This window comes from Artibeus jamaicensis, unplaced genomic scaffold, assembly GCF_021234435.1.
Source record: "Artibeus jamaicensis isolate MK-2021 breed Jamaican fruit bat unplaced genomic scaffold, CSHL_Jam_final contig_723, whole genome shotgun sequence".
In the NCBI taxonomy this organism is placed as follows: Eukaryota; Metazoa; Chordata; class Mammalia; order Chiroptera; family Phyllostomidae; genus Artibeus; species Artibeus jamaicensis.
In genome coordinates, this window is record NW_026521938.1 from 687608 (window position 1) to 701309 (window position 13702).

Genomic DNA, 13702 nt, shown 5'->3' on the forward strand with positions numbered 1-13702 from the left:
CCCTTCATCCAGTTTTCTCCTGTTTATAAAAACATCAGTCCTGTTCTTTTATAGGCTACCAGTCTCCAGTGTGACCTCATCCTGTCTCTTTCTGTGATGACCCTGTTTCCAAATCAGGTCCCATCCTGAGGTGCTGGGGTTTGGCACTTCATTGCAGGAGCTCAATACAAAACTGAACCGGTAACGTGGCTTAGACGAAAACCTGGCTCACATGAACCCCCTAGTGAGTGACAGGTTTCATGGTGATGACGTTGTCTTGTCATCTACTGCATGCTCAGCCATGTACATTTCATGCACAGGTTCATGGTGTCTACAATCTCAGTGTTTCGTCTGCCATTTAAGCCTCAGGACTTGACCTACCTGCCCCCATATCCAATGACTCCCATGGACTCAACCACAGACCGCAACTTCCAGCTTCCTGGATATGCCCAAGAGCTGCCATTGCGCAGCTGTCAAAATGCGCAAAGGCACCTGTCAAAATGGTAATGACCAGATTGCGGTTCCATTATGGGGGTTTCTGTCTGACCCATGAAAGGTGGCATCTTATTTTGGCTTTAATTTCCAGCTCTCTCATAATTACTGATGTTGAGTATTTTTTCATCAGTCTATGGGCCATATGTATGTCTTCTTTGGAGAAGTGTTTCTTCAGGTACTTTGCTATTTGTTTGATTACATTGCTTGTCTTCCTAGTAACTAGTGCATAGTTTATTTGCCCGTCCGAGGACCACCCAGTGTACTAGGCACCAAGGAGACTGAGTGGTCAGGCCCTTCAGAGCTCTGCAGCTTGCTGACACCACGTCAGGTGCATCCCGTGTGCCTTCCTGATCCTCTCAGCCCTTATGGTCTGCGTGTCCCAGCCTCTGTGAAAAGGGCTCTTTGATGAGTGGTATGTGCTTCCTCTTACAGGGAGGTGATCGTGGACTTCACCCAGGAGGAGTGGCAGCAGCTGCAGCCTGCGCAGAAGGACCTGTACTGGAACGTGATGATGGAGACCTACTGGAACCTGGTCTCACTGGGTAAGGGGGCAGCCTTGCTGCATTACTCACCCTCTGCCTGTCACTTCAGGATGACTCAGAAATAGGAAAGATGGACAGATGGATCAATGTATCTTTTGCACATTGATGTTTCTCTCCATCTCTCTGTCCCTTCCCTCTCTCTAAAAATAAATAAATAGAATCTTAAAAAACCCACTTGTTATCTCTTAAAAAAAAACAGAAAGAAAGCCAGTACCTAATACACAAAGACCTAGAATTTTAGTATTCTCTGATAAGCAGGAATCTCAAGAGATGAGAGTCTTCAGGTAAACAGTGAGTCACTCAGCAAGTATCTGAGTGCCTAACTCTGGGCCAGGCACTGGGAGTCCAGCTGTGAGGGACCATAACCCCTTGTGTCACAGAGCCCCTGCTGCCTGTGTCTGAGTGAGATCAGAGATGATGAGGTAGAAAGTGAAGAGAGGGGCTGTTTCAGAAGGGGACTTTGAGGCACAGACCCAGTCAGCAAAGAGGACAGCTGTATAGATATCGGCGGACAGGACAGTGTCCTCTCCACCAGGGCTCAGGGGAGCCATGTTCGGAAGCGTGGGAACACAGGCATCACACTAGGATTCCTCCTTATAAGGTTGGCTACATACATTTGATCCTTCTGGGTAAGAAACTGTGAGAAGAGCTGCAGATGTCAATGGTGGCAGGGGCCTGAGATACAGCATTAAATACAAAATAAACAATGGACAACAGTATCTAGTGTGCACTCTCAATTGTGTTTTTATTTTATTATTTTTTTTGAAGTAATACAACTTCGGTGAAATTTATTACATGGAAGCACAAAAAAAGCATAAGAGTGGCAGGATACTATGATGGATAGAAAGCTTACGTTTTCAAGATTATTTTGCCTTTAAGATGGCATTTTATTATTTTTTTCAAAATAAGTATTTTTAAAATTTTAATTGTTGTTCAAGTACAGTTTTGTCTTTTACTCCCATCCCAGCCCACTTCCCCAGTGGCATTTAATTTTTTTGTGTGCAAAAGCACTTGAGATATATTCCCCCTTTCTAAAAAATATCTCATGTGAATGTGTTTCTTGACTTTACATAGGGACAGAGGGATGCATGTGAGTAACAACAATCAGTTGCCTCCCGTACGAAGCTGGACCTGGGATGGAACCTTGAAACAGAGATCTGATCAGATCACTGGAGAAAGGTAGGGGCGGTGCCGTAGGCAGCATTTGTCCAGGGAATTTTAAGCAGTCTAGGGGGGGATTGGCTGAGAAGCTGGATGCCTCCAGAGATCCCGGGAAGAAAAAGAAAGCTCTCTGGCTCCTGAGTGGGTTCTCTGCCCGGCTCAGGCTGGTGCTCAGGCTCTTCTTCCTCGAGAGTGCCAGGCTGAGCATCCTGCAGCTGCGGGATCTTCCCAGCTGACGGTATTTCAATGAGAAGGACCCCCGGACACAGCCTGGGATTGGGCTGGCCTGGCAGAGGGTGGCCGCATTATTCTTTGGGTGTTCTAGAGGGAACAGGCTCTGCGGCAGAAGCCTGCCACTCTTCCAGAGTTGTGGGCTTTGCGTATTATGTTGTTTTAGTTTGTAAACTTACCCTATAGAAACTAACAGGGAAAAGATAGGACTCAGGTGTTAAGAGGTTAGCTTTAATTGGTAGACTTAAGTATTTATGCTTTGACTGGAGAGGCCTAAGTGACTCATTCTTGTGAATGGATTGTCCCTTCACCTGCACCAGATCAGCCACACCTGTAGGATGTGGAAGGAGCCATGTAAATGTGGCCGGTGCAGCAATGTCTTCATCAGGAACTTCTTGCTCACCCTGCACTGGAGGATCCTCATGGGAGAGAAGCCCTATGAGAGTGGTAAGTGGGCAAAAAGTTCATCAAGAACTTCAACCTAACGCAAGGAGGATGCACATGAATCAGGGAAAGAGAGCCTGGGACTTTGGAATCCACACTCGGTAGGCATGTCCTGAGTCCAGGTGCCGGGCCAGAAAGGACACTGGAGTTCACAGGTCGGACTCAGAAGTGCTGCCCAGACATGTCAAAGGAATATGGATGCTGGGAACAGGCCTACTGCACACAAGCAGCTTTTGTAGCACTGACAGTGCTTCATGGAAAGCAAGCCCCCCAAGGTCTAGTATTGGGAGTTTGGCCAGGGGGTCTGTGGCTGCAGACCCAGATGGAGTCAATTGTTGTAGGAGCTCGGACAACACAGTCAGCGTCTCTGGTCTCCACCTCCTGGATAGAAAAGTGGAGGAGAGGAAGCAGAAAGGAAGAGGAGGAAGTGGGCTCCATGGGGACGTTGTCCTTTGTGACACATGCCTGGATCCAGTACAGAGGACAGGTTGTCACATCTGCGGGTGTCCGCATTTATCCCACAGCCATGCCCTAGTTTCCCTGCAGCAGTAGAAGGTGCCAGGTAGATTACGAGGGGAAGGAAATGTTGTTTCAACAATAAGAAGTAACAATAATTGCATCAGACGCCATAGTTTCTGGCCCAGCAGAGGGAACAACAGATACCCCGCCCATGGTATGGTCTTCCTGCCGAGTCTTAAGTAACAGGGATTCATTGATCGTGGGTAACTCAGCTGACTATGGGCTGCACCCAGACAACATACAGACTCAATTCAGCTCATGCAGTTTATTTTCAATGCAATGAGTTGTTCACCTTAAATCACTGGAATATTTTATACTTATAAGCACTACGCTTTATTCATTTAACCCTTCAGGAAATAGTCATAGACTATCTGGTCTTCCTGGCTGGTGTGGTTCAGTGGACTGAATGTCAGTCAGCAAACCGAAAGATCTCCCGTTTGATTCTTGGTCAGGGCACATGTCTGGGTTGTGGGCCAGATTAGCTGTGGCCCGGTGGCTCACTTAGATGGAGCATTCTCCCTTGCACCAAAAGGTTGTGGATCACAATGAATGGATTTTTCTCTCACATCTATAGCTCTCTTCCTTTCTCTCGAAAATCAATCACGTATCTTCTAGTCTGCCTTGCTGCCCCAGGCAAGAGGACTGCAGGAGACAGTGGGTACTGCACTGAGTAGGCGCAGTGCTGTGAAGATGATTGGATATGGGAAAAGCCCTCCTATCCTCTACTCATACCTGATTGGGCGTGGGACCCGGGCAAGACCAGCTTGCGGACCGCAAAGCTCAGAAAGGCCATGGCAGGGAGGTACTGGGCCGAAGACAAGCCTGTCAATCTGGCCTGGGAGAAGAAGTCATTGGTCACTAAGGAGGGGGGGGGTTAGACTGCACCCTCCCCAGCAACGGGAATTTGGGAAATTCACTGGGCGTTCATTCAGACCATCCCACACTCGAAACATATATAAACGCAGGTTAAGGAATAGCCGTTCTCTTGCATGCCTGACTAAGATAATACCCTGTGAGTTGGCCGCACTTCACGTCCCTGGAAGAGACCTGACTAATGTCAGGGCCTGCAGGTTCCAGGAGGGAGCCTGAAACCAGACAGCAGCCACGGAGGAGGTGAGCTGCCTGGGAGATTGCTCAGCGGCAGCCGCGGCCTTCCTTCCTGATCTAGTTGAGTTGAAGACAGCTGGGGTCAGCTGGGGATGGGCTTCCGACCCTGTATTTGAGTGAAAAACCTTTCTCATCAGCCTCTGCCTCTAGAGCTTTACTATTGGGGGTGACGGGCAACAGAACCCCCACATTGGTTCTGTGAAAATAACGGGCCCTGAGCAGGGCTGGCACTTAATGCGAAGAGCTGATACTTCCTTTCTTTTAAAGATTTTATTTATTTATCTTTAGATGGGAAGGGAAGGCGGAAGAGAGAAATGTATCGTTGCCTCTCCTGTGTTCCCCTACTGGGGACTGGCCCACAACACAGGCATGTGCCCTGAGTAGGAATCGAACCTTTGTTATTTGGTTTGCAGGCCCGCGTTCAATCCGCTGCGCTACACCAGCCAGCAGAGTGGTGGCTGTTTAAAATAATTTGCTTTCTGTTGTCTCTGCATGCTTTACAGATTTTCTGCAGGTCAGCACGCCCAACACCCATGCTTACGGTACCGAAGGCCAGAGAGCAACACGGTTACACAGGGGCTACATAGCGTCTTTTTCGGTCTCCATCCACGCACTGCCTTTTCTGCAATTTCCCTCTCTCTCCCTCGTTTCCAGCTCCTGGGACTTGTGTCCTGGCGACCACCGCTCCAGTCTGCTCTGCAGTGAGGGAACCCAGGAGAGGAAGTGACCGCTGCGCACCGGTCTGGGAAGTGTAATTGGCTACTCCGCGCAGGCGCAGTGAGACCCGGGATTCAGGCGGACGCCCATAACTTACCTGAGGTAACGGCGTGGTAAGTCCGTGCGGCCGTGCAGAACAAGGCAGAAGCCTGAGGAGGCTTAGTGTGGCTCAGGGTGTGGGTGTGGGTGTGGGTGAAGGTTATGCCTGGGCTGTGTGTGTGTGTGTTGGGCGTGGGAAGACACTCCTGGGCCATCTCGCTGTGGCTGTGTCCGTGTTTGTCACCGTCACTGTGTGTCTGTGTGTCTGTGCGCGGGAAGACACCTTTGCCTTTTTTTTAATTTTTAGAGAGGGTTGAGGGGGAAGGGGAGGGAGAAGCAGAGGAAGAGAAACATCCATGTGTAGTTGCCTCTCGTGCCCCCAAGTGGGGGACCTGGCATGTAACCTAGGCATGTGCCCTGACTAGGAATCGAACTGGTGACCCTTTGGTTCGCAGGCCGGTGCTCAGTCCACTCAGCCACAGCAGCCAGGGCCTGTGCCTGCCTTTGCTTATGTGCTTATGTGTGTGTCGGCTGCCTGTATTGAACTCTCCTGGGTCCCTCTGTGTCTACATCTGTCTGCCTCTGTTTCTGTCCGCGGTGCCTCAGCGTGAGGGCGCTCTAGCCACTTCCTCTAAGCCTGTCTGAGTGTCTGCTGTGAGTGTGTCTTTGCATGTGGGGTGCGTCTCTCCGGCCTGAGCCTTCCCCCATCTGTGTGGACCTGAGATTCTGTCTGGGCATGGCTGACGAGTGAGTGGGTGCACCAGGAGTGCCCTTCCCAGAACAAGAACGTGGAAAAGACGGACCTCTCCGACAGGGGGGCCTGGCGGAGCTGCCTGACTGCTGGCGCCAAAGCCCATCTCCTTCCTGCCCTCAGAGCCTCCCCTGGCCATGGGAGCTGGGAATGTGTGTGGTAGCCAGGTGTGGGATCAAGAAAGAAAGTCAGAGACCCTACCCCATGCTGATGGGGGTGGATTTGTTCAGGGAGTATGTGTGGGTGCTCAGGGTATCCTTCTGGGCATTACACAGGCCTCCTGGTGAATCTGAGGTAGGGACCCTCCCCACCCGCATTTTGTGGATGGGGAAGCTGAGGTTGAGACATTAAGTAAATCGCCCAATTCCACACCCAGGCAACCAGGTACCGGAGCCCTGACACTAACCACCCCACAATGAGAAATCTTTGTTTCCCCTTAGAAAACATGAAGGGCAGGAAATGTCAGAAAGCTTGGACAGAGGAGGAGGAGTAGGAGCAGCTGCCACCCCCAGCTCTGTAGCTACATGTCTAGGGCTACTCAGGGTTCAGTGGTCACTAGCCACATGCACATGCTACTTCCAGGGCCACTGTGTCTTCATGGACTCATTTAAAATAAAGTAAATTTGGAATAGTCATTGTATTGCCGTGAGGACAAAAATAGTCCAGGTTGGATTAGAGTCACATTTTCTATCAAATTATCAAAAGAAATTATGATATTTTCAAGGGTGCTGAGTTCTGTAAGCTGCCCTGGGCCCACTGTGCCTCCTGGGTAAGTCATACACCCAGGGTGGAGGAGGTATAAGGTAGAAGGTCCCTTTCTTTTCTCCAGACTTTTGAACTGCGTGTGTGCACAAGTGTGTGCATTGGGGGAGTGTCATTGTGTAGGTGTCAGCTATGCACCGAACACATGGACCCTGATGTACTCAACCCAAACCTAATCCCACCCTTATCTTCTTGGGCACACAGCTTACCATTTTGGGCCTCAGTTTCCTCATCTGTGAAATGTGGTGAGTGAAAATAGGCCCAACAATGCAGGATGTCAGGAGGCTTAAATCAGGGACATTGGTCAAGGACCTTGGATGTTATAGGCCCCCTGCATGCATTCACTATTAATGTGTGTGAATGTCCTTGTCTGCCTGTCCTGTAGTGGGTATGTCTGTCATGTCTGTATTGTGGGTCACACCTGCACCTGATCACTCACTGGGCCTTTTTCTCTCTCTCCCTGGGCACAGCCTGCTGTGCCAGGTCACCTTGGGCACTGGAAGGATGGCCACCGATCTGCAGACCAAGAAGACCCTGGTGAGTCATGTCACCCTCTGGCTCCTCCTTCCTGAGGGTTATGCTTCTGGGCAGGGATGAGCCTTGGTCTCCGCAAACCCCATCAGGCCCCTCTCCTCATCTCCTGGGGTTTTGTCCTCCCTGAGTTGAGAGAATACTGTCCTGACCTTGGCATTTTTCAACGGCAGGGGACAGGATGGCTCAGGAGTGAGCTGTCCTACCCTGCAGGATCACAGGAGACACCGTGGGCACTTGGGATGTAGCAGCTTCAGCATATTCAGTGAATTGTGACAGAGGCCTGTGGCAGGAAGTGCTGGATGAGTGACCTTCAGAAGTAGGCAGGGGGCAGACTGGAGGAGGTGAGAAGGAGACCCCTGCGGTGTGGGAGTGGTTGTCAGGGGCTCCACCCCAGCCCCGGCCTCCATGGATGAAAATAAGTCTACCAAGACTTGATCTGCTTGGGGAGGGAAGGTGGCCGATCTCTCAAAGAAGGGCCAGCAGCCTGTTCCTCAATGGGTTTTCATTGGGTTCAGTCTGCACAGGAATATAGGTAAATCTCATCAATCATTGTCAGGCAGTAAGGCTCAAACAATAGGTAACATTCAAAGAAGTAGGAGGGTTTATTCTGAGTCAGGGTCAGTTAGCTAAAGGACCATAAAACTTTGGGAATGAAACTCATTTTATGCTTGGACCCTTATCAGAAAACTGAGGGCATTCTCAGCAAAGAAGGTTGGACGGGATCTTGTGAATTCTTTCTTAGGCCTGATTCCCCCAGGGGGAACTGCCTGTTCCTGCCCAGCATTGTGTGAGGCTTAAGTCAGGTGGGGGAAGTAAAGCAGCCAAGAGATTAGGAGACTGGTTGCAGACAGAATGAGGACTCAAGCTATCTCAAAGCCAAGGGGTGAGGGTCCATCACGTCCTTTTTCTATAGCCCCCCAAGTTGTTTTCTGAGGGCGCTTTCATGACCATGCCTGTCTTAGGTCCTCCCTCCCTTGAGGAATTTTACCCGTCATTGGCTAACCAGTCATCTGCCCAAGGCCAAGCAGGGTGAAGTAAAAGGGGGCAGAGGTGGTGGCCCTACCAGGAAGATAAGCTGTATCTCCTTAGTGGCTTATGGCCCCAAGGTCTCTTACTCAGCCTTAGCCTGGGGGAGTCACAGCTTCTGAAACCAGGCAGGGCGGTTCCCAACAAGTGGTGAATGTCCTTGACTGTCTTTGTGATGTTTTAGTGGGTGTTTTCTTGTATTTTTCTCTAAATTTCCTTCTGTGGAAGAAAAACTTGACAATAAAAAACATACAGATGTAGCCCTGGCTGAAGTAGCTCAGTGAACTGAATGCAGACTGTGGACCAAAAGGGCACCAGTTCCATTCCCAGTAAAGGCACATGCATGGCTAGATCGCCAGTAGGGTTATGTGAGAGGCAACCACACATTGATGTTTCTCCCCCTGTCTTTCTCCCTCACGTCCTCTCTCTCTAAAAGTAAATAAATGAGATCTTTCAATAAAACACAGAAAAATGTACAGATTTGGCTTAGTTGGTTAGAGGTTCATCTTGATATGCCAGGGTTGTGGGTTTGATTCCTGGTCAGGACACTTTCTAGGAGCAACCAGTGAATTCATCAATAATTGGAACAACATCTCTTTCCTTCTGTCTGTCAAATTAGTAAGTTTATATTTATATGTGTGTGTATATACATATATGCACATATATGTATTCCTGTGGGGTAAATCTTTTTTCATAATCAACAGAGGATATGTTCGTTGAGTTTTAGGGAGACAGGAAGAGAGGGTGTGGGGAGAGAGACAGATGTGAGAGAGAAATTTCAATCAGTTGCCCCCCACATGCTCTCCAGGCTGGTATAGATCCTTCAACTATTTGGTGTCTGGCACAGAGTTCCAACCAACTGAGCCACATGGCCAGGGCTGGGCATCAATACTTGCCCTGCATTTTGTATGTTTCATTTTTTCATTTTTTTCAATTATGAAAGTGGAGCAATGATGTAAAGATTTTAATTATTTTTCAGAGAGAGGAAAAGGGAGGGAGAAATATAGGGACAGAAACATCGATGTGCAAGATAAATATTCATGGGTCCCCGCTAGCAGCAGCCCAGTTTGGAACCTGCCCACTGCCACTCATGTGCACTGAGTCGAAATAAACAGTTCACCTTTCAGTTTTAGGCTGGTTCTCAATCCACTGAGTGACACAGTCACGGCTTTTTTATGATTTTGGTGTTTTTTTTAAACATTCATTTATCTTATTTTTGGAGTAAGGGAGGTAGAGAAATATCAGTGTGTGCTTGTCTCTTGCACATCCCCAACTGGGCGTCTGGCCCACAGCTCAGGCCTGTGCCCGGAGGAGGAAACGAACTGGCAACCTTTTGGTCTGCAAGCAGGTGCTCAATCCACTGAGCTGCCACACCAGTCGGGACTGTGAGGCCTGATTTTTAGGAATGTTTTTCACCGTTTATGGTGGGTAAATTGTTTTTATTTTATCAAGATTTTGTTTCTTTTTAGAGAGAAGGGAATGGAGGGATACAGTAGGAAAGAAACATGGATCCGAGTAAATCACTGATCAGCTGCCTCCCACAGGCACCCCAGCTAGGACCACACCCTTTCCTTTGGTTGTACACACGACTCTGCACCCAGCTGAGTTACCTGGTCGGCGCTGCACATTTCTATAAGTAGAATCACACAACACATGGTTTTTCATATCGGGCTGCTTTCATTAGCACTGTGTATTTGAGGTACTTCTGTGTTGTGGTAGGTGTGCTCTTCAATGGCTGCATACTCTGCCATTGTGCAGGTAGACCCTGTTGTATCCACTTATCAGGGCTGACATTTGGGTGTTATTTCTCATGCTTCTGTGAACATTCCTGCACAGTTTTTATTTGGTTTCATTTCCTTTGCAGGAGAGGAAATAATGGGTCCTTTGATATCAGTGTATTTAACCACTTAAGGAATAATCCTCCTGTTTTCCAGTATGGCTGCACCATGATGTCTCCACTTTGACCTTCTCTGGAATCGTTGCCTTGGTTTCCTCTTTACCAACTTTGTTTAGGATTTGTGGATGGTTGTATTTCCCTGTTGTTGGCTCTTGGGGATTCAATTTCTCTTTCTTACTGTCTTTTAGTGTAATTGCATTCTGATTTTTCTAAAAATAGAGCCTGCCCTGGCTGGGTGTCCCAGTTGGTTATGGCATCACCGTGCACACCAGAAGGTTGTGGATTCGATCCCTGGTCAGGGCATGTGCATGATGCGAACAGATGGATGTGTCTCTGTCTCTGTCTCTCTGACCCTGCCTTCCTCTCCCTCCAAAATCAATGTGTATATTCTTGGCTGAGGATTAAAAAAATAGAGCCTGATTTCAGCTCTTTGCAACTGGGTGAGATTTCTCTTGTGGCAAAGTGGTTTCTGCCATTGCACAAGAACCCAAAACAGATGGAGCCCTGGAATGCGTGGCCTCAGTCATGTACCCAGAGAGCGCTCAGAGGCCTTTAGTGCGCTTGCAGGGAAGTCCCATTTTAGGGGAACCTCCCAACCCTTCTCAGGAGAGACCCTGTGTCTGACCTCCCACACTTTTTTTTTTTTTAGTCTCATTGACTTTTTTTTTTAAGATTTTATTTATCTTTAGAGGGCAAAGGAAGGAGAGAGGGACAGAAATATCAATGTATGGTTGCCTCTTGTGTGTCCCCAGCTGGGAACTGGCCTGCAATGTGCCCTGACTGGGAATTGAACTGCTATCGTCTGGTTCATCTGGCTATCGTCTGATCACCCGCACTGAATCCACTGAGCTACACCAGCCAGGCCTCCCACACTTTTTAAAAAAGATTTTATTTATTTATTTTTAGAGACAGGGAAAGGGAGGGAGAAAGAGAGGAAGAGAAACATCAGTGTGTGGTTGCCTCTCACATACCCCCAACTGAGACATGGCCCACGACCCAGGCATTAGCCCGGACTGGGAATCAAACCAGCAACCCTCTTTTTTTCAGGCTTGCAGTCAATCCACTGAGCCACACCAGCCAGGGCTCACTTCCCACACTTTTGCTGTAGAGTGTGGGCAGCCAGATGCCCAGGACAGGCTCAGGGTTTCAGTACCTCCCGTCCTGGGCTCAGTGCCTGGAGCCTGCTCAGTAAAAAATTCATTGAGCGAATCCATTCAGGCAGGGAGACTTAGGGAAGACTTTCATCAGGAGTTGTATTTAAAAAGTTAAAATGAAATGTGTACAATAATAAAGGGCAGCAGGAGGAAACTTTGTGGGTGGTCGATCAGTTTGTGACCTCAGTGGTAATTTCAGTAGATCATAATTATTGGGTTAGCCAAAAAGTCCGTTATGCTTTTTCTGTAAAGTAAAAGACACCTTTTTCATTTTCACCAGTAACTTTGTTCATTTGGATTTTTGGTGTCAGCCTCCTTAGTGCTCCAGTATATTGTTTAAGCCTTAGGTCTTGACCCATCAGTTCTACCCAGAATCTTCCTCCATGGACCCAACCTCAGATCACCCCTTCTGTTTTCCCAGACACCCCTGAGAGCTACCACTGCTCAGGCACCTGTCACTTTGGTATTGACCAGCTGAAGGTCCATAGCGGGGGTTTCCATTTAACTTGTATGAGATGATATGTCATTGTGGTTTTAGATTGCAGCCCTGATGATGAGTGATGTTGAGCACTTTTTCATATGTACATTGGCCATCTGGGTGTCCGATTTGGTGAAGTGTCCATTCTGGTTTTTTGTCCATTTTGAACTGTGTTGTTTGCCTTCCTGTGAACAGCACCATAGTTTGTCTGTCTGTCTCTGAACCACCCAGTGTACTTAGGCACCGAGGACACTGAGTTTTCAGGCCCTTCAGACCTCCGCACCTGCTCTACCCCACATCAGGTGCAACCTGTGTGCCTTCCTGATCCTCCCAGCCCTCCTGGCCGCATCTCCTGAGTGTGATGAGTGGTGTGCGCTTCCTCTTACAGGGGTCAATAGCAATCAAGGATGTGATCGTGAACTTCACTCAGGAGGAGTGGCAGCTGCTGCAGCCTGAGCAGAAGGACCTGTACAGGGACGTGATGATGGAGACCTACTGGAACCTGGTCTCCCTGGGTAAGGGGGCAGCTTCACTGAGTTACTCACCATGTGCCTGTCACTTCAGAATGACAGAAATAGACAAGGTGGACAGATCTGACATATAGGACATTCAGATTACTAGAAGATAAAAATAAAGTTGATAGGTGGTGAAGTGGGAAAGAGTACTTAGCACATATACAACAGCCAGAGGATTATAAGTATATAAAGAACTGCTATGCATAAATGAGAAAAGCACCAAATGAATGATAGAGAGATAGACCCGGCTTATCAGCATTCAATTCTCAGATATACAAATGCATCGAGTTACACTTTACAAAGATTTTTGAACCATACTAATCGTCAAAGAAGTACCAATTGAGCTACAGAAATACAATTTTTACCCATGATGTATACAGGTATGAAAAGAATAGTAACCCTGCCCAGGTATGGCTCACTTGTTTGGAGAATTTCTCAACCCAGAAGGATGTGGGTTTGAATCTGTATCAGGATACATATGCAGGTTTGAGTTTGATCCCAGATGGCACATACCTAGGAGGAAAACCAGTTGACATTTTTTGCCCTAATGAATGTTTCTTTCTCTTTCACTCTTTAACCCTGTACCTCCCCACCCCCTTCCTCATTATGTAAGAATATTCTTGTCTGTGGTATTAAAATAAATTGTTAATGCTCCTGTATTATGAGGGTGCAGAGAAAAGCACCCCCCATTTTAGATGCGTGATGTTGGGACAGCTCTTTGGGAAGACAGTTTGTTCTTAACCAAATTCGAATGATTCCATTCGTGGAATATATCCTTAAAGAATCTCCTGTAAGTGTGCCGAGATTTTATAGGAAGAAAATTCCAGAGAAATGCCCTACATGCCCACCGGAAGGTTGTCAAACAAAAGAAGGTACAATGATGATGGAAATCACACAGGTCTTCAAAGTAGAGTACTCTTTGTAGTCACTGATCCAGAGAAATATCCCTGATAATATGGTTCAGTAAAAACACTAACTTCCAAAATTAGTATATAGTCACATTTCTTTATCAGGTTTTCTGGTGGTTTACCTGACCTACAATTAACTGTACATAGTTAAAAGGAATAATCTGACACATTTTAACATTTGTATTCAGCCGAGAATTCATTGTCATGATGCAGATACATCCATTAGCCCAAAAAGTTTTTCTTTCATTTTGTGTACCCCTCAATGTCCAGTGACCATTGTGGTTTGGTTTGACTTTTCTAGAAAAATTTTTTTTAGATTTTATTTATTTTTAGAGAGAGGGGAAGGGAGAGAGAAAAAGGGAGGGAAACATCAATGTGTGGTTGCGTCTTGTGTGCGTAGTTCTGGGGACCTAGCCCACAATCTAGGCATGTGCCCTGACTCT

General features: G+C 47.7%; 1 protein-coding gene across 3 annotated transcripts in view; it reads left to right on the forward strand.

Moving 5' to 3' along the window:
• The window catches only part of LOC119053197 (zinc finger protein 420-like), a 128981-nt gene that overhangs the window by 96230 nt on the left and 19049 nt on the right, over window positions 1-13702 (forward strand). The window contains exons 1-5 of one of the 3 annotated variants that reach the window (XM_053671986.1): window positions 2101-2195; window positions 2729-2855; window positions 5133-5308; window positions 7218-7284; window positions 12225-12351. The exons of 1 other annotated variant lie outside the window; for it this stretch is intronic. In XM_053671986.1, the coding sequence (XP_053527961.1) occupies window positions 7252-7284; window positions 12225-12351 (160 nt within the window). In that variant the 5' untranslated portion in view covers window positions 2101-2195; window positions 2729-2855; window positions 5133-5308; window positions 7218-7251. Of the gene's footprint in view, window positions 1-2100; window positions 2196-2728; window positions 2856-5132; window positions 5309-7217; window positions 7285-12224; window positions 12352-13702 lie in introns of those variants that run through there. One more of the 3 variants, XM_053671983.1, reaches the window with a different exon arrangement.